The sequence below is a fragment of the Zosterops lateralis genome, assembly GCF_965231275.1.
Source record: "Zosterops lateralis genome assembly, chromosome: 1".
NCBI classification, from domain to species: Eukaryota; Metazoa; Chordata; class Aves; order Passeriformes; family Zosteropidae; genus Zosterops; species Zosterops lateralis.
In genome coordinates this window covers 136,029,159-136,049,548 of record NC_139762.1, presented here as the reverse complement: position 1 = coordinate 136,049,548, position 20,390 = coordinate 136,029,159, and the positions used below count along the sequence as shown (strand labels likewise).

General features: G+C 39.8%; 1 protein-coding gene across 10 annotated transcripts in view; it reads right to left on the bottom strand.

The window, feature by feature from the left end:
* PTK2 (protein tyrosine kinase 2) overlaps positions 1-20,390 on the bottom strand; it is a 190,405-nt gene that overhangs the window by 12,016 nt on the left and 157,999 nt on the right. For 7 of the 10 annotated variants that reach the window (XM_083873480.1, XM_083873477.1, XM_083873478.1 and 4 more), the window contains 8 exons: positions 19,315-19,430; positions 18,378-18,478; positions 17,388-17,477; positions 15,923-16,127; positions 9,704-9,815; positions 7,283-7,369; positions 5,962-6,099; positions 4,533-4,664 (listed from right to left, as the gene is read on the bottom strand). In XM_083873480.1, coding sequence (XP_083729606.1) covers positions 4,533-4,664; positions 5,962-6,099; positions 7,283-7,369; positions 9,704-9,815; positions 15,923-16,127; positions 17,388-17,477; positions 18,378-18,478; positions 19,315-19,430 — 981 coding nt within the window. Of the gene's footprint in view, positions 1-4,532; positions 4,665-5,961; positions 6,100-7,282; positions 7,370-9,703; positions 9,816-10,470; positions 11,058-15,922; positions 16,128-17,387; positions 17,478-18,377; positions 18,479-19,314; positions 19,431-20,390 lie in introns of those variants that run through there. The other 3 variants (XR_014591267.1, XM_083873481.1, XM_083873482.1) reach the window with 3 other exon arrangements.

Below are 20,390 nucleotides of genomic sequence, written 5' to 3'. Positions count from 1 at the left end.
TAGTAATATAAGCAAAAAATTAAATTAGCAGACACAATACCTATCTCTTCTCCTTGTCTTGCTAAGAACGTGCCTCCTTCCAGCATCCAAAGTCTTCCACATCATCCAATTCCATTCCCCAAGTCCCCAGCAGCAGCACAGAGTTCCCTCCAGGACACCCCATACACAGACAGCACACAACTCACAGCCCAGGAATTGCTGCACAGAAAAAGCTGCAAATCCTCATAAAGTCTCACAAAAATGGTGATTATTAACCTGACAAATCAATGAAAATCCCAAGTCCTGCTGCCCACCCTCAGACAAACAAGGCTGTGGAGGGCAGTGGTGCTGCTCTGCTATCTCCAAGAACCTGACCCTAAACTAAAGATCCCAAGTGCCAGCCAGGGGTGACGGCAAACCTGAGGGACCCTGAGCAGCTGCACCCCTGTGACCTGCACAGCTACACCTTAGAAATAAGCTTTAGCAGGACATAAAATTGTTTCAGCTTCCACAAACATTTTCCCCTGCCCCATCACAACCAGGGTAGACGAGAACACATCGAACAAAAGTGTTCAACTTTTGCATCCAATGACTAAGAAAAGTCCCAATAATATATTTACTGATTTTAATGTTCTAATAAAATCTAACAACTCCCATTTGACTAGATGTTTTTCTGATTTATTTATCTGTGTAGATGGTCAACAATCAGCCTCACACCAAACCTGTTCTGTACTCTGTACTTCACACACCATTTCACAGCCCCAAAGAACACCCTGCCATCTTTCCAGTTCCTGCTATGGCTCTGGACCTCCCAAAAATCACAGAGAAAAAGAACTGTATATGTTGTTAAAATCTTGCAGAAAAATGAAGTCCTTCAGAAGTAAATGGATTTTTTTTTTTTAATAAATAAGCCTACTATCTGAAATCTTTGAAAATGCCAAGAGGAATTTTCAGACAGGATGCGTATGCTGACAAACTGGGACATAATCCACTTTATTTCCAGTATTTCTGGTAACTTGCTAATAAAAGAACATGTAAGCCTTGGAGTTCTCAGGACATACTGAATTGTAATGTCTTGGTAGGATTTTCTCAGGCTTAAAATTAGAATCTTATTTTAGCAACAGTTCACATCAATTAGACTTGAATTGCAGTTCTCAGTGTCAAAACAGGACAAAAACACAACTATGTGGGAATTTCAGAAAAAACCCCCAATGAACCCAAGCATGATAAGGAAAATATGTGAGTAATTTCTTCTTAAGCTATCCCAGAAAGGACTATAATTTTTTTAGTACAAAACTGTTCTGTCTTCTGAGGAGTTACTAACAGCCATGCATATCTTTATTTATCTGATTAAAAATAATGTACATAACATCAGCAGAGTCAGAAAGAAAGGTTCAAACTGGAAACTCCATACAAAGGAAGGAGAAGGCAATTAAATAGGCCTAAAAGAAGAGAAGGGTAAAATATTCAGAGACTATTTTTGATTGTTCTAGATGGTTTGTAGTGCAGCCATTTCTTCTTTCACCTGAATGTGTGCTGGGCAGAGGCTGTTGTGTGGTGATCTTTATCAGGCTTTAGGTGCAGTAATGCTTTGGGTGTCCACTTCAGCTTTCTCAAAAATAATTCACCTATTTCTGTCCTTCCTGGATATGGTCATCTCCACAGCACTTTTATCAACAGAGCATGAAAATTTAATCATCACAAGTTTTAATCCCTGTCCATTAAAGCTGGCAGACCTAAAGTGCTGCCTTCCTTCCCTCTCAGGGGCTGGGAGGGAGTGTCAGTCCTGGATCCCCCAAAAGCAACCCCTCCACCAATTCTCTCCTCACTCTTCAATTAATGTATTTGGTACAATTTAAAATCCAACATTTCTTTATTCTTCAGTTTTTACACAATGGATTTATTTTCATTCGGGAGTTTCCCATGAGGACAGACCTGTTTGTTTTCTCTTTTTACAGTAGAATTTCCAGAATTCTGGATTCTGTTGAGGCTGCAGCTTGAAAACATTTTTATCCTTCCAAGTACTGACTGGTCTCATGTTCTCCAAGGACCAGTTTCAGGCAAACTGCTTACACTGATAACAACCTCCCCAAGGACCAGCACATTTCCATTTCAATGCCACTGCAACTGAATTCCCCATCTGGGGAGTCCCTTCCAGCAGCATCAGTGCTGTTTGTCCCTGCACTAATATGAGCTGTATTTTCTCCCTGCAGAAGCAGCAATAAATTTCAAGTCATGAGCAGGTTGGTGTTACTCTGGGGAAACAAAAATTGTACTAACAGAAACCCACGGAGGATTTTTCATCTTGTTGCAGTGTCTTACAATAAATGATTTGCAGTTGCTCCCCTGTGAGTCCAACTCTCAGTAGTACAAGCGGGATGTGCTGTAGAGCCTGAGGATTGGGTAAATAGAGCTGTTTTTGGAAGCAGACAGTTTACATTGAAAACACTACACATGGTTACAAAAGTTAAATATTTTCGTTAAGTAAGCTAAATATTAAAATCTGTCTCTCCTCTGTTGTTCTCTGTGCTGAAAAGGACAAATATTATTTGAAACCTGCCTAAAGCAGGCAAGAGAGGGCCAGATTTCTTTTCCCTAAATCACCTGGAATGAAAATAGGGAAAGCTCTTCTTCCCAGAGAAATGTTAATTGTCATTCACTAAAGGACACTAGCCAAGGAGCATGTGTGTGTAATACCTGGTTTATTTCTATGCTGGACATCATTATATGGTCTTAATACCTCAATAAATCGCTTTTTTTTCAGATGTTTGGACTCTCATGTCTGAACTGTGGATATTCTCCAGGAGACCTGCAAGGTTTCCAAGAGTGACTCCCCCACAATGACTTTTCCGCATCTTCACTTCCTCAGGGCTAAACCTAGAAACTCACCCACACTCCTTTTCCAAGAAACACCCATCTATAAACTGATTATTCTCCTGACACACATCCTGCCATGGTCCCTGTGGCTACATGCAGCTCATTTTGCTCCTAACATGGGGTGAAAATTTGAAATAGGCATTCAAGGGTGAACCTTGAAGTCTGTACAGTCAAAATGTTAATGTAGAAAGAAAAGGAACTGAAGTCTCTAAGAGATTCCAATTCCTCAACAGGACAGATGCAAGAGAGATGGTGTTTTCTCACAATGACACTAAGACAAAATGGAAATGCAGCAAATCTCTCCAAACAGATGCTATGATTGTACTACAGATAAAAGAAAAACCAGCAAGTTCCTTCTCAACATCAATTTAGGGGATGATAAACATCCCAATGGTCCAGAGACTGAATCAACAAACGCTACAAATAATCATCATTTATTCTATACAAAGAATCAGAAAGTTTTCTGCAGAAAGTTCCCACCCACACAACCTACTGCCACCACCTGCAATTCCAATGCCTCATTCCAAAAAGCACATTGATTCCACAAAATGTTCTTGCCCATCTTTACAGTTTTAACCACCAGTGGGATGAGTCTGATCTCCTGGGTTGTGTAGGTCACAAGCAACTGATGCCACACAAGACTGGAGAAGTTAATGCCTAAATTAGAGAAGAAATTTTCCTTTCCCCTCCCTCTCTTCAGACCAAGCAATCTGGGCACAAAAGTTTGTCTGCTGTCATCCCAATGGGAAACTGCAAATTCCCAAGGGGACTTAGAAGGAAACCAGTTTCCACACCCATTAATCAAAAGTCACTTCTTAGCTCAGGCACAACGTGGATCTTAACTAGAACATGTCCTGGCCATGGGGGCATCTACCAGGAGCTACAACTCAGGAGATTTCCAAAATGAAACATTCCTAGAAATATGTCTAAGACCAAGCACAGGACTGCTGTCTGTCACAACCCACACCACAGCACTGTGAATTATCCTCTTGTCCTGAGAGGCTCAGGCACCCACAGGCTCCTGGTGACATTCTACTCCATCTGTAGCCATCAGCCTCAAGTAGGAGAAATGTAACACACAGCTTGAATTTTGACAACTGGGAAGCTAGAGCTGAAGTATATAAAAAAACACACACCAGTGGCACTGACAAAAAGGAACTGTGGAATTGCAGAGAAACAATATCAGAAGATTCCATTACCAAGGATTTCTTCTTCTTGCTCGTGGTGAGCTTTTCCCTCCTCACAGAGCTCTCTCTTACATTATTTCTTCCCACTAACATGTGCCATTATTCCTTCAGGGCAGGACTGGGTACAGCACAGCCAGGGCCCTTAGAAGGCTGATGTCTACATCTTTTTTAGGGGTAGAATACACACAAATCCTTCTGTCTAAGAACAAACAGGCAACCTTCAGATGGGCACAGAATTATAACCCACAACTTCCCCCACACCAACACCCAACCTGATGAGATTCACCAAAAGCCACAGCTGTTCAGGATACCTGAAATACAGTTCTCACTGGCTGAACACTTATTATAAAACTTATTTCCAAACCCACTTTTTGGTGACCCTGTGCCCCGCAAATTTTCTCATTTCACAGAAGTGACCAGTTTTAGCCAGCTGCAATACAAAACCAAAAATCAGGAGGAATTAAGGAGCTCTGTGAAACAAAGAATTACCAGGAATCGTTCTTCTTTTTCCAGCCAGCGCTGATCTTCCTCCATCTCCTGCTGCTGTCGTATCAACCTCTCCTCCATGAGGTGTGTGGGTAGAACCTGGCTCATCCCTCGGATGTCCAAAGTGCCTGAATCCTGCAATCCACAGCAAGTTTATTCAGTCTCACAATTTAAAATTTGTATGAACAGGAGCAGGAACTCAGAGATTACAAAAGGAAAGCTTTTTAGAAGTCAATTCTCAGCAGCAGTCAAGCAGAGTTTATTCAGCTCCTCAAGAACTGAAGCAGAGCAGCGGAAGGAACTCTTTCCAACCCTCAAGTTCTTATCTGCCCTTTGCACTTAGTCACTGCAACCAAAAGAGATTTGAAAGATTCTGTTCTGTTTTTCAGCAACATTGTCACTTCCTGTATTGCACTTCTTTTAAGCTGGACAACAAAACCAGACTTATCAGTTTTGTTTTCTTGGTCTTGAGCAATAATGCAACCATCCAGTTGTTAAAAGCTGCAAGATACATTTTTTCTAAATCAAAACAAATATACTATTCAGTCTTACCCAAGAGTGGTAAAGCATGTCACAAAAACATTTTTAATGAACTTTTGACCAAATATTTATGCCTGTCTTAAGCTTACAAATACTCCACATACCATACTCCAATGCTGTCTGGAAATCATTAGGAAATAGTGCAGAAATTAGTATTTTTTAAAAAGCCAAGGGAAATTTGGTAACAAACTTCCCTGTATTTAACAGGTAAATCTCAGAGAATCAGTTAAATGTTTATCAGGAACACAGGGAATAGAGCTGGTTAGAGAAGAAGACAGAACGGACAGAAGCTGCACAAACTGAATCTTTGTGGAAGGAAAAAATGGAATAAAGAAGTGTACAACAGCAGAGAACAGAAAAAAAAGAAGGTTAAAGGGGGAATTAATTTGATGTTCCTCAGCAGCTCAGTGCAATCATGACAGGCTGGAAAGCACCCAGAAGGAATTCAGCTCAGGAATAGTCTTTCAGACCATTTCATTTTCTCTTCTGGGTAAGTTACAAAGAAGCCTCAATCCTTGCTGGGTATCTCCCAAGAGGTATTTTTACATGAGTGTTCCCATCTCTGTGAACAGCACTAAGTTCCAGTAAAGCTTTCCCTTAACAAACACCAAATATTTGCTATCACTCAGTAGAGATAAGTAGTAACAACTTCATCAAGAATTCAAGTGAAGTGAAGTGACACTTCATGCCCAGCATCACACAGAAGAATTTGTTTAAAAAACAATTCAGTCCTGACTCCCAGCCCACTGCAGTGAGGTAATTTTGAAAGCATCAGAAAAACTCTGTTTTCCTATAACAGATCTACCTAAACAATAGAAGTAACACAGTTTATAATAATAAAAAGTGTATTGAAGTGTATAGAACACAGTAACAGATGTGTCAGATTTCATACCTCCATGTTTGGCTGCCACACTGCTATTTCCTGAGGCCGATGGTTCCAGGAATCTGCTTGATCCAGGAGAGAAGCCTGCCCGGGATAAATGCTGCCTGCCATGGCTGGGATCCCATGAGAACCAGGGTAGCCAGACACCTTTAGGGGGCAAAAAAACCCACATGGGCAAAAACAAAGAGAAAAGCAGAGATATTAGTAAGACCTGTGCTTCCCCATTAATGAAAACATCCCCTCCAAGACAACAAACATGAAAATACAGAAATGACTCAATTCCAGCAGTCACTGACAGGAAGAAGGAGAGGCAACATCAGAAGAAGGAAGCTCAGCCAAAATATGACACCTCTAGTTTAAGTATTTGAGGATGCTCATCATAACATAACTATTTTAGAGTAACAGCAACAGTACAGAAATATGACTTGTGAGGATAAGTATCTTATGGTGCCTATCAAACCAGCAGCATCAGAGCATGTTCCAACCTCTGCAGCCAAGGAAATTAAAGTCCTCTGAGAACAAAACTGAATCTACAGATACATATGTAAGAGCCACACATGCAGAGCTCATGTTTCAGTTAATAGGGGCCTGCAAATATCACCCTACAGAGCCACATAAAAATGTACCCCCTGCTGTATCTTATAGGCTTAAGGCTTGAGTGGCAGCATATAATTAGTGTTCTGAGCTGAGTGGCCTGGGAACTTCTCCACAGGAAAATCCAAGTAATTTTAATGAGCCTGAAGTACTTATTAAATCAATGAAAACCTCCCTCTCTTCATGGAAAAAATCCCTTTGACTGAGACAGCTGTAATATGGCTGCGGCCTTGAACAAACCTAAAATTGCTCCAAGTCCTTTAAAGACAAACTTTTGTTCTGAATTTCTTCACCATTTTAGGAAGAAAAGCAAAACCTGTGAGTATACAACATGATAGAGCTAAAGGCAGCAACTCTCAGAACACAGAAAATAAAACAGCAGTGACCCCAAGGAAAGGCCCCCAGTTAATGCCATTTTATAAAGCAAATGATTTCACAGCTCAGCACAAATGTTAACATGAACACCACATTCCTTCAATAAATGTGGAAACGTCTGATGTGTTTCATTGCAGTTTCAGGGATCTAAGCACCACCACATCAGTTGTGGAAATATTTGCCATCTGGAATAAACCTACGAAGCTCAGTTTGAGGTCTTTTTCCTATGTAAAACAAAACTCATCAAACAGAACTGAATTAAAATAAACCATGTAAGAGGAGCATCAATCCCACCAGCTGCATCTAAGATAGAGAACTCACATTTGTAACAAAAATACACACAGAGTATTAAATGTAATACCTGGTAATGATTTGGCTGTACCATATGCTGTGGACTTGGATAAAACCCTTCACTGGATCTGGGACTGGGGTAACCAGGCCTACTGGGCTGTAAACAAAAAAAAGTTTTAGAATCATTAAACACACACAACTAAAACCAGAAAATTATGTTTCAGCGAGACAAACATTTACAGGTTTGGCAAACTTCAAAAAAAAAAACCAAAAAAACAAAACCCAGAACAGATTTTCTGTAATGACAAACACTTCTTTTAAACAACAAAAATTAAGTTCTTCTCTATTTTTGCTTGGCAATGGATGCAGCTGAATTGTTTGCTTGGTATGTCAGTAAATAATGCCTGCTCTGTGAATTCTTTGTGTTTATTTAATTGCCTGCACTAAATGACCTGCTCTGTTCTGTTTAACTCTAGAGAGAACATCATCAAAGAATGTAAGTCTTAAATCAAATTTCCAGGTGCAATACAACCTTGTTTCCAATTTTTGCTGTTAATTTGTTGCTTTTGTGACTGTTCCCAAAAGTAAATTCTTTTGCTTCAGTAAGAATAACACGAACCAAATGGATTTATTTGCATGGCTATTTCCATGTGGTATTCTGAGGTACAAAGTTAGTTCTGATAATTAACTTCTGTGTAACTAATTACCTCAACATGGAAAGTGCTTTTGATCATATTCTGAATCTCCAAAGATATAGCTGCGGGGTTTCTTTCTGAATAAAGAACAGCACTGCTGGGTATTTCAGGAGGAGAGGAATCAACCAAAGAGGGACAAAACCTCCAAATTTCATCATTCTGCAAAGGGCTCTCTCAGTCCTTCTGGCAATTAAAGGTAAGCACGTGAATTGGAGACTTCAGAATTTATCATTGCTTGATGAGAAAATTCATTCTTATTCTGCACTAGGATGTTTTCTGTCTTAGGTTTCTAACAGAAATATCCCTGTGAGATACAAGTGATTTCATAGTATGGATTGTGAGACCCGGTAACTGTTTAAGGACGTGCAGGAGTTTAAGACCTGTAACAATCTGCAACTCTTTCAATGAATCATCACCAGAAAAAAAAAAAATCAGTTGCTACATTAGAAAATTAGATAATAATTAAAGAGACACTTAAAACCTCCTACCTACAACATTCCACTTGTTCCAATGCCATTATTAAGCACATCCATATTTTACACAAAAGAAATGTATAAAAAACCCTAACCAACAACAGCATCAGAAATACACTGAGAACACAGCAATCCCCTCAAAACAGATTCTCTCCAGTGGCAGAATTAAATGCATTTTTAACACACCTTTGGTCAAGTGTTGCAGTTCACACATCACACACAAAGGTGCTCATTTCAAATTAAGCATTATACTGGTCCAATTTCTGCAGTTTATCTGCTTCTGTAACTTGGAACATTGTCTGTTTAGATAAACACCAAATCCTGCTAATTCATCTCAGATGACTTAACAGGTTGATGGATTGTTTGCTATTTCTAACTCTGAAATGAAAGCAGCAATTCCACTGCTTGCCATCAAGGTATGAAAATGTAAAACTAAGCTCAGAAATCTGATCCATCAGGCAACAACCTGGAAATGGAGAGAAAAACACCCCCAAACACACACAAATCCTCCCCCCTCCCCTCAAACCAAACCAAACCAAACTAAAACCAACCAAAAAAGAAAAAGTTGCTTTTCTATGAGTGCTGGGGAATGTGTGCAGCACAAGGTGCCACACAAGTACTCTTGGAATTATTATCAGCTCCAGAATCTGGGAGCTCCAGGAATTCACCACAAGCTATCAGGACACAGACAATATGGCAGTGACTGCACAAAAATTAAATTCTTCAAAATACAGGCTTGAACTTTCAAGTAACAACGAGCAAAAATAACTCTGAGGAGAAGCAGACAAGTCACTGAGAGGAAAGAGGGGCTCAGCAACTGGTGAGGTTGGAATCCACAGCTGCAGAACCCATCAGTGATATCCAAACAGAACAGAAATGGAAACGAAGTGGAAACTAAACCACATACGTTCCTTGGAAACAAACCCCTCATCTTCTGCCCAGAAGAAAGAAAATGCAATTAGCTGACTTTGTCCTGTCACTAATGTGTTATAAATAAACTTCACACTGGCCTGAGAGCTCATTAGCCAACAATTTACAAGAGTGCTACAAGAAAGAAGGAAAAGGAAAGGCCAGGAGACAGTTATGTGGCAGCTATGGGTGTCTTTTACAATTTCAAGTAGAAAGAGAAAATTTTTAATGCAGTATCACAGCACAGATCAGTTCTAAGCACAGTTCAAGCATAGCTGGGTCATTTCAGGCAAGGATTCCACAGATGGGGACAGAACCAAGCCATCAGGACAGGCTTTGAAGAAATAAATGGAATAAAAATAAAGTTTTCTGTTTGTTTTTCTTTAAACACACGTAATTTGCAGTCTTAGCTACCTTGGGAGGAGCTTCATCTGATCCTCCTGAGTCCCAGGATACAGTGACTTGTCGCCTGGATTCCATTCTCATTCGTTCTTCTTGCTGCAGCTTCTCTTCCTCCAGTATTGTACTGAGGAAAACACATTGTAATCAAGTCAAACTCCAGTTTCAGTGACTAACAAACCCTCTCCCCACAGCTCTTGCATTTTTCAGACTAATAAACAGTACTTGAAATGCTAGAAAATTACTGAAAGCAAACTTCTTTTCCATACACTGGTTTCGTGTCTGAAAACCAGGATCAGGAAGAAATATTTCTGTAGGATTACCAGGGGGTGCTTTTAACAACAAAAGCAGCATCAAATTTTCAGAAAGCTGTGACTGATCTTGCACACAATTCTTTTCCCCGTAACAGTTCTTTTTATGTGCAATTACACAGAGAAATCCTCAAAGACAATCAATCAAGCACTTACTTGCATGAAAGCTTAAATCTTCACGAGAAAATATTCTACTGAACTGCTGCAAATGTTTAAAACAAACCGAAAAATGTTCTTTACTGAAACTCAAGAGCTTCAGATCACTGGGAAGTTTTTTTTCTTTTTTAAAGAAAGCAGTCAAAAATACTTCTTCAGCTCTTACATTTTAGCCTAACCAGGAACACAATTCAGCAAAGCGATTTAGCAAAACAGAAAGATCTGACCGTAATCACTCAGCTTCTAAGGCATTCAGGTCAAAAGGCTGCATTTTCACAAAGTACAAGACAGTAGTAAAACCAGTTTGCTACTTACCACTGTTCTGACTATTAAAAAGCCTGTTTGAAGCTGAACGTGCTCTTGCTGCCCCCACAGCCAGCCTCCTCCCAGCTCTGCTATGTGGCTTATTAATGTTGGATATTTGCCATTTGAAAAAATACTCAGAGAGAAGCTTTGAAAGAGGGAGCTGCCAATTCCTTAGAGCCGCACGCTACGCGGACAGTCTGGAGATGTGAGCAGGGCAGATTATTTCCATATCACTGTCCCCAGGGTAAAGACAATCCTGTGGAGGAGCTACTCCAGCTTCTTTATCACTCAGGAGTTCCCAGAAACAAAGCTAAGTTCTGAGTTTATAATCTCCCGTTCAGTGTGCTAAACAACCACCCAGAATTACTCATTCAGGGGATGAGATCAACTCCAGCAATCTATTCTCATCGTGGAACTGCACTGCTTGTTTCAAGAATAAATTCCTGCTGGAGACAAGAACTTTGCTTTTCCTTACTCAGCCAAAAAAAACCCAAACTATGCCACTTCCAAAAAGCAGAGAAGTCATCTTGTCTCACTGCAGCTAAATCAAGTTTGTAACTATTGCTGCAATTTCAATCCATCATTGCTGAAGCAACACAAGAATGTGGAACAAAAGCAAAATCAGACAAGTTGTTTGCAAGAGTCACCCTGCTAGAACTACCATGGAAACACAGCTACAGCTTAACAGAGGGAATGTAGAGAGAATCCTTCTATTTTATCTCTCTCTTCCCTCAGAATAAGGAAAATGTAAGATTTCCTACTTGAACCCATGAAGAACTGGCACACACCTCCGCTTTAAAGCTGTCTCACACCTCAGGTATCCTGTGTTTTTATGGAGCGTGAGAAAGCAGCCAACATGCAGCCACAGCCATGAATCATGATTATCATCTTTCAAGACAAGACCTCAGGATTAAAAAGCCCCACAACTAAACAAGACAAAAAAAAAAAAAAAAAGGAGCCCAGATTAATGAATGAGAAATGAATAAAACACAGATTTTTAACCAAAAAAAACATCAGTTGCTCTCATCTGAGCTAAATATAGAATAATAGAATGGAGCTGGCTGGTAGCAGCTGGCTAAATTTAGAGATGGCTTATTGACAATGTGGGGCCATGTCTGGAATTTGTCACAGCACAGTCGTGGTTTTCCATAAAAAGGAATGAAACCCCAATACCTCTCTCTGCTTTACTATCAAAGTCATTTTATCTGTGGTGCCCCAGTGTGCAACACCATCAGCTTGTATCACCAGAAAATGACAAATTTCTTTTGAAATTACTTCTTTTTCTTCACACATGCTCAGCTTTTTGCCTTACAACTGCAGCTCATCCTCCCTGCTCTCCCATGCCATCAGGAGGCTCTTTCCCAGCAGCCCAGAGCAGCCTGGTCAGAGGCTGATGGGCTGCAGCAGCATCTGTACTTGGATGCCCTTGATTCTGCTGACAAGAATATAAAATAGAAATGCCTCAGAGAAGGCACTACTCGAAAAAACCACAAGGAATATAAACGACTCACAGAAAGGTCTTTGTTTTCACAAAGGGAAGACCGGTCTGTGGATGAAGTAAGAGTGTGCCAAGAGATATTTTTGACGTTTCCTCAGTGCAGCTGCTCAAGTTCTCTGAACAGTTTATTAGAATTTGCAGAAGGTCAGGAGAAGTCAGATCTAGGCATATTTTCCCAAACTGTACATATTTTTAGCAGCACAGAGGAGCAAGCAGAGAATTCTATCCCTATGGCTCCCCTAGAAAACCTTGAGGTAGCTCAGACAAATTTAACTCAGCTTCTCAGCAAGGTAAAGGCTCAAGAAAAATCTCAACTGTTAGAAATTTGCATAATTAATAAACTTACTTAATTTTCAAAGAACTTTTTACTGAAATTGACCTGTGACAGCAAAAAGGAAACATTTATGGGGACCCTCAGTGTAGGAATATTTAAAATACTAAACTGCATCCTCATATTCCCAAAGGCACAGCAAACTCCAGTGGTGTGGGAACCTACATCAAGTGCTGACTCCCAACAAGCAGCTTCTTTCTTTCCTTCTGCCACCAGAAATACAAAGTTGGATGCAGAGGAAAATACTTACACATATTGTTCTAATATAAAAGAACTTCTATATGGATTATGGACTATTCCTAATGGTCACAGGCAAAGAAGAGAAGAATAACAAAGCATTTTGCAGCCTCCACCATGTATTTGAAGTATATTATAGTTTTAGTCAGAATGCCATAAAAGAAGACTCAAACTGCCCTCACTCTTTCCAGTTTTCATTTATAAGCAACGTTTCAGGATCTACATCAAATGCAGTGACAAAAAGGCTCAAGTCCAGTTCTCATCAGGTAATTATCTCACAATTGTCATAAAACCAGACTTTAAGAGCATAGAATCTGTCTTTTTTTTTTTTTTTTTTTTTTTTTTTTTTTTTTTTTTTTTTTTTTTTTTAAGAGCTGTTTGAATGTGACCTGCAGGCCCAGGATGCCAGTAGGGGTCAAGCAGTCTGCTCAAACCTGTGACCAACAATGGCCACAGTGACACTGTCACCTCTGCAATGACACAACTGCTCCTTGTTTTGCTATTTGTAGCACAGCAGGTTCAGGAAAGGGACTTTAAACAAAATTTGTTCCATGTCACAGTGAAAAATGTCATGAAGTGTCATTAATTTGCAAGTTTAAAATTAAAATCCTTTTATATCATTTACCATGTACTGCAAGACAAAAAAAATCTCGTCTGCACAAAACCAGCAAGGCAACACACAATTCCCTATTAAAAATATCCTATATTCCAATTCTGACCAAGCCAGAACTGCAGAAATAGCAGGGTAGCACCTCACTGTCCTGACCTAATCTGACTTTTAACCCCCCTCCAGCACTTGAAAAAGGGACTTGGAATGCGAGGATGAATTACATTTGGAAATCCACCCATTTGTTTCTGTGTTTGCTGGGAAGACTGACTCAACCACATCCACTTCAGACAGATCAAATGCTATAAAATTACTACCCTAATAACAGTACTTAAATTCATATGCAGCAACAAATAACAGTACATAAATTGTGCAGAAATCAGCACCTTTGCCTTGCACAATCAGCTGCAAATTCAGTTTGGGAAAAGCAGCTGTTACTATGAAACAGGAAAAGCACCAAATAACAGAGAGTACGTGAAATGCTTTTGCTCCCATCAATGCTACTCCAGATGTAGAAGATTCTTCCCAAAGCCATGGAGTTTTTTTCATTAAGGCAGAGAGGAATGAATGCTGCAGTGCTGTGTCTGGCTCCAAGCAAACATCCAGCCTGCTCTCAGCTTGAAGAGACTGCTCTGAACAGCATCCAGAACAAGCAGCAGCAACACCACAGGGAAAGGCCACCAGGGAAATGGTTTGTTTTTGCAAGTTCATGGGAATTTGAGTTCTGAAACCCAATCTTCCCTAGCTGCCTGAGACTGCTTCATCATTAGGGAATTGGCAACCTTTCCAGAGAGAGGCTGGCTCTGTCTGCAGCAGCAGAAAGCAGCCCTAAGGACAACCATGCTGCCTAAATTTGGGAGATAAAGGTCAGAAGTTTGGAGTGGCAGAAAATTCCCTGCTTTGGTGGGAACAGAGTAAAAGCTGGATTTTAGGGTTGCATTGGCCCCAGGAGAGAGGTTGACCTGTAATCAATGCTTCAAATTTCCCAGCATGACCAGAGGAGCCAACACCTCTCCACAGTGGGTGCATTTTTCACACAGAATGAGATGGAAGGGGTGCCTGGAGGTCTCAGGTGTAACCTCCTGGTTAAGCTGGGCTCTCTGCACAGCAAGGGCCAGGTGCTCTGAACCTTTTCCAATCAAAAGCTGAACATCTGCCAGCATGGAAATCCTAGAGTCTTTCTGGGTGACCTATTTCAGAGCTCACCCAGGCACACTGGGAAATATTCTGATGTGTAACCAACAAGACCTTGCCTTGCTGCACATCCTGAGTGCTGATTCTGAGGAGAGATTCTGGATTTACTCATCCTCTTTCTCTCCTGGTGAGATACTCTCCCTGCTTGGCTTTACACACCACAGCCATCTCCCAGTCACTTTTTTTTAGGACTTCATTCTCATCTGTGCCAACCAGCTTGAAGTTAACAGTACAACCTGGCTGCAAATTATCAATCATCCTGTACTTTCAGAGCCAAAAAGAGAGAAAAAGCAAGTGAATTGCCAATTTCCATCTATTACCCAAATCACACAATTGTGTCACATCTTTTTTTGCAATCCCTACCCAGCCCTGACATTCCTCCCTTCGTGTTAACTGCACACAGTCAAGAGGATGGGAAATTATCTGTGAGAAGGGTCAAGCCTTCCTTTAATTCTATTCATTATTAGTCTACACAGGAATCCCCAGAGTAACAGATAGTGGAACTGTATGAAAATTTAAGAACTAGAAAGAACTTTAAGGTCTTTACGCTCTCCATACAGCAGTTCTGAGATAGCATCATAATTATATTCAAATTGTCTCTCATTTTAACCACCAGTGAATTATCTTGAACCAGGAACATTCAGTGACAGCAAAAGCATGATACTATGAAAATAAAGCATGCCACAAAGCACAGTTTTGAAACAAAACCCCAAGTATAACTGAAGAATTCAGCAATGAATTACAAGAATTCCCAGTGTGGATTGTCAGTGTGCAAAATCCAAGTGTTACTCAAAGCTTGTACTGACTTATACAAAATACATCCTGAGCAGTCATAAAATCCAAAAGTCACAGCAACTGTGACCCAATTTGGTCACAAATATCAAATGTCCCTGCACATTATCTCAGTGATGTTTCAAAGTGTAAATATCCCTTCCACTTTGGGGCTGGTGAAATGGTGATACAGACACATAGAATGTATTACTGCAGAATAAACTAAGGTGTGAATTTAGACTGGTCTGCAAGGTGTGTGCTCACACTCATTCCAAGATAAACACAAAGGTAGTTCATATCCTGGTTTACAAAGGGCAAAAGAATTTCTGTCTATGATGCTGCATTTACTGCAGGCTCTGCAACTGCCCTGTGACAGCTGTGAGTGCAACTACTGTGCTACATGTCATGAAAATAACTTCCATGAAAAGCACTCACCTGATGCTTCATTTATTTAAGATATATCTCTACCCCAGAGGTCCACAGCATATTTATTTAGATTATCACTCTAAATTCTTTCTACCTCCTTCCCCAAGCATTGTAGCTAAAATTATAAACAAATTGCTAGCAAAACGTGGAGTTTTTCTTGGGAGAGAAAGGAGGTGATTCATATTTCCAGTTATTTGAATTTATTGCCTAATCTCATTTTCCCTGCTAGGTAAGGCCCAGTTTTCCCAAAGACCAGCAACAACCTGGCTGTCTGAAGATAAAAACTCCAAGCACCGAGCCTTGTATTTTCCACAGAACCAATACACCGTAACAGAAGACAAAGCCAAAAGAAGTATTTCTGAACAAAGGAAACGACCTCTGAAAAGTCAACCCCTACCTGAGTTGTGCTTTAAGTTCAGTAAACCTGGGTCTCCTGCTGGGGTCGTAGGCCCAGCACTTGGTCATAAGGCTGTAGAGGGTGGGAGGGCAGTTTGGAGGCATTGGGAGCCGCTCACCGTTCTCAATCCGCCCAATCACATCATTGTTCTTCACTCCCTGGAAGGGCTTTACCCCGTGCATGAGGATCTCCCACATACACACACCTGAGGGACACACACAAAAACACCTTTTCTTCACTCTGAGCAAACAATGAGACCTGTCCAAAGAGAGACAGAGCCCGGTTTTGTACTAATAATGCAATTTCTTCCATAATATATAAGCAGAGAATCAGTTTGGACTTACCTGTAGCAGAGGAGTGACTGCAGCAGGATCACACACACAGCACCAGCCTCACCTACTCATGAGGCAGAGTGACCCACAGCTGGCTCACACAGTCTTTTACCTGCCCTAAGCCACTGCTTGCTAATACTCAAATCTCTCTTATGAGATAGAATATGTTTGCTTTTCCCTCTGATTCCTTCCAACTGGCTTGTTTCAACATGCAGAGTGAATTTTCACTTTGGGGGTTTTTAGCATTGGCATTGGTCCAGATTTTTTGTGCTGAAAACGTGTAATAAACCAGTTTCTATTGAAACTGCATTAAAGGAACAGTCACTTTAGAATTGGCCAAAATGTTCCATAGGCTTCATTTTTCTAACTCTGACAGTACTAGAGTTTTCTTCTAACTATTATAAACCCTTCACTTCAAAATATTTAAATTTTAAATTGTAAAGAAGGTGAACTCTTACTTGACTGTCTTGCTCTTATTTCAAGTCTCATCACTTTTGTTCCCTAACACAGCTTGTGTTCTGTCTGTACAGGCCAACAGTCAGCACCAGTTTGAGCACAGGATATCAGATTCATATAAAATGTTGTATATTTGGGAAAAAAGATCAAAGCTTCAAGATATGTCCATTTGCCCTTATGTTTAATGAGCTTCTGGTTGTATTTTGTAGGGGGCCAGGAGCTATAAAGGACAAGTTAAGTGGGAATCTAGCATTAATTATCTGGAAATTGGGTATCTCACAGGATGATCTGTACATTAGGCAAGGAAATGCATTATCAACATAAAGGAGAAGTCAAAATATAACAGAGAAACAGCAAATGACAATGGTACAACACAAAAAAAACCCAAACCAAAACCAAAAGACAAAAATAATCTCTGTCATAACTATGAGCTAATTTCCTTGCACCTCCATTTCTGCTAGGTTCTTACTAGAGGTAAAAAGGCCCATGAAAATTCAGCAGGAAAAGGAAAGAAAAATACAGAGGCGGAAAACATACTGGAAGAAACTGGATTTTCAGAATGCACAGTAAAAACTGTGACAAACATTTAGAAATTATTCATTTATAGCAGTCAAAATGAAACAGTGGACTTGTCCAAGAGGACACAAAGAACCCAAACCCACTTGGTTTTCACTTACCAAACATCCACACATCGCTAGCTGAGGTAAACCGTCGGAAATTGATTGACTCTGGAGCCATCCATTTGATGGGTAATTTTCCTTTGGAAGCTACAGGGAAGGCAAGAAAAGGCAGGCTGTTATCACCACTACAGAGCTCAAAAAGAGATTCTGTTCCCAGGGAAATAATTCATAGGCAAAACCAATCTCCAGTTAAGTACTTCAAATATCGATATGAAAGGCTGTTTGGCTTTACATGAAATGGAGAAATGAACCAATAAAACCCAAAATAATAACAATCCCCAAAACTTCCCTTAAAGACCTCAATAACAAACCCCAAGACACACCAAAAAATGACGACGTCAAAACTATTTTCCCTCTTAGCAATTAAAAGGAGAAAATGTAGCTCAGCAAAGGGAGACAAATAAAATGAAGAAACACAACAGAGTGTAAGGGGACAGATAATGAATAATTTAAAATATATGAAACCTGAAAAATATTAAAAGATGAGATTTATGTACTCATGATTTAATAATATACACCAGCTTTGGAATGCCACTGTTTGGCACTCAACAAGCAATCTTTATTTTCCTGCTGCATTTCCCATTTATCAGACACTGCAGGACATCTCCCAGCTGCTGGAGACACCAAAGCTCAATATTCCATCCAAAATGGGGCAAAAAGTAGGTTTCAAAGGCAGTTTTGTACTGAATCTCCCCAGTCCAATGGCATCTGAAGTATGGAGCATACAGTGACTACACCAACCCAGCATTCCTCTGTATCTACACGTGAATTTGCTACTTTTTGCACCTTAAATCACACCTGGTGATCCTTCTTCTTAAGCACACAGAAGAATTTACTGCCATTATCAAACTGTTGAACAACTTGCTAACAGTTGCCTTTTTATACAAATGCACCAGCTAGACCAAGGAAATGTGGTTAATTCCTCAATAATGTGAGGAGCAGCTGTGTTCTCACTGGCCTGCAAGAAGGATTCAGAGGTCACCTCACCTTTGTAGTAAGTACTGTCTTCCATGTATCGGGATAAGCCAAAGTCACCTAATTTCACACAGTCAGTGGTAGATACCAGCACATTTCTAGCAGCAATATCCCTGCCAAACAGAAGAAACAGTATTTCCAGTAACTTTAAAATATAAAGTGGTGAAGTGTCATCACTTGAAGAAAATTTCCCTCCTGCCCTGCAAAGGTAAGGAACTGGTTTAAGATCGCAGTCTTGTATGAGGTTTCCTAGTAAGGAGCTCAAGTTCTCATTGTAGAGAACAACAAGATACCCCCTGAGACTCCTTTTCTCCCCTGCTGTTATTTATGGTGTTTTAATATAAATATCTATGTATCTATACAAAGCTACTACTTTACATGCAAGTGTTTGCATATACATTGTCACAACATATACATAGAATTAGACAGTCAATATTTATTAAACACAAGTGAATTGTTTAAGTTCAAAATCAATTGCACTTAGTAACTGGAGTTTTGTGAACTCTTAGTTGCACACAATAAGAGGCTGAAGCCAGTCTCTTTTCCCCAGAAACTCATGTTCACATTCAAGGAAATAAAATTCAAAACACACCTGAAGGAAATTTAGGTTCGTTTTCTGGTTAAGCAAGTACTTGTATTTTATAAATATTTTATTTCCCCTCCTCTTTACTTAAGAAGCCATCTGCCCTTGTTTTGCTTTTCTATATTTGAATGATTACAGTTGACTCACAGCTTGAAAAAATACTGTAACCACAAAGCAACAACTGAAAATGATTCCGACTGAAATCTGGCACCGGCTCCAAGTCAATCCAAGAGTGAACCAGCAGGTGTCACCCTTGAAAAGGGTGTCATTCTAGTGGAAACCTCTGCAAAAGTGACACTCCCTAAAATTTTTAAGCAGTGACATATAAAAATAGACAGGTAGAGATAAATATGTATGAAATCTTACCTATGTACAAATCTTTTGCTCTCTAAGTAGGCAAGAGCTGTGCTAAGCTGGTAAGCATAGAGTATCAGAGAGGCCAGGTCCAAGCTGTACTTCCTGACTTGCAAAAACGATCTCAGCTTTTTGCACCAAGGAAGAAAAAGGAGACAGAAATTAAAAGAAAATAACAAAGTTGAAAAAGGCATATTTCAAATGGTGAAGTTCACATGAGTATCAATGGGCATGACCTCCTTGCCTTAAAGGCTGGATGAGGAAAAGAAAAGCTCTTCCCACGAAGAATTGTGACTCTGCATTAGAATTCAAGCAGTTTTTCTACATGAAAACTGTTAAACTAAAAAAAAAAAAAAACAAAAAAACAACTGTAATTTTGTGCATTCCTCTCAGTCTCCTTTTGAAAAGCATCTGCTGTTGCTGTTTTGGTTTTTTCTACCCTTGAGTGCAGCCTCCATTGATGACCTCAATCACTTCAGAACTGAAGACGACCTGGCCAACCCAAACACAGATTGATCAGTATTGTTTTAGATGCATTAATTTTAATAATTAATTTAAACCTGCATGTGCTAAAACAACTGTATTTAGCTTAGAGTGGCCAATATCAGGGCAGAGTATTTGTCAGGTCTATTCCCAGTATAAGGCAGGCAGGATTTATTGGAAGGTGGCAGTAGAGTGTCCTTATACTTTAAAACAAGGCTTTGGAAAGTGATTTGGGCACTGGGAAGGAAATCTACTGACAGAAAATGACTTCTCCACTACAGTTTTTTCTATCCATCCCTCCTATTTTTTTTGGAAAATGTACTGCAGTTTGATAATTGCAATGACAATCATATAATGTTGTATGAAATATCACTGCAGCTCACATTTTCAGAACTGTGGCTCAATGAGAACTAATCGATTATAAAAAGTGAGATCTAGTTTTCTTTAAAGCAGTCATCCAAAAAACCATAATAATAATGAGGGAAGTCATCTTATCTAGGGCCTCTGCTGCAGATATTCTACAGGAAAAAAAAAACAACATAAGAAATTCAATGTTTCAAGGGAAAATGCAGCATTACTCAGGAAGAATAAAAGATGTACAGTTT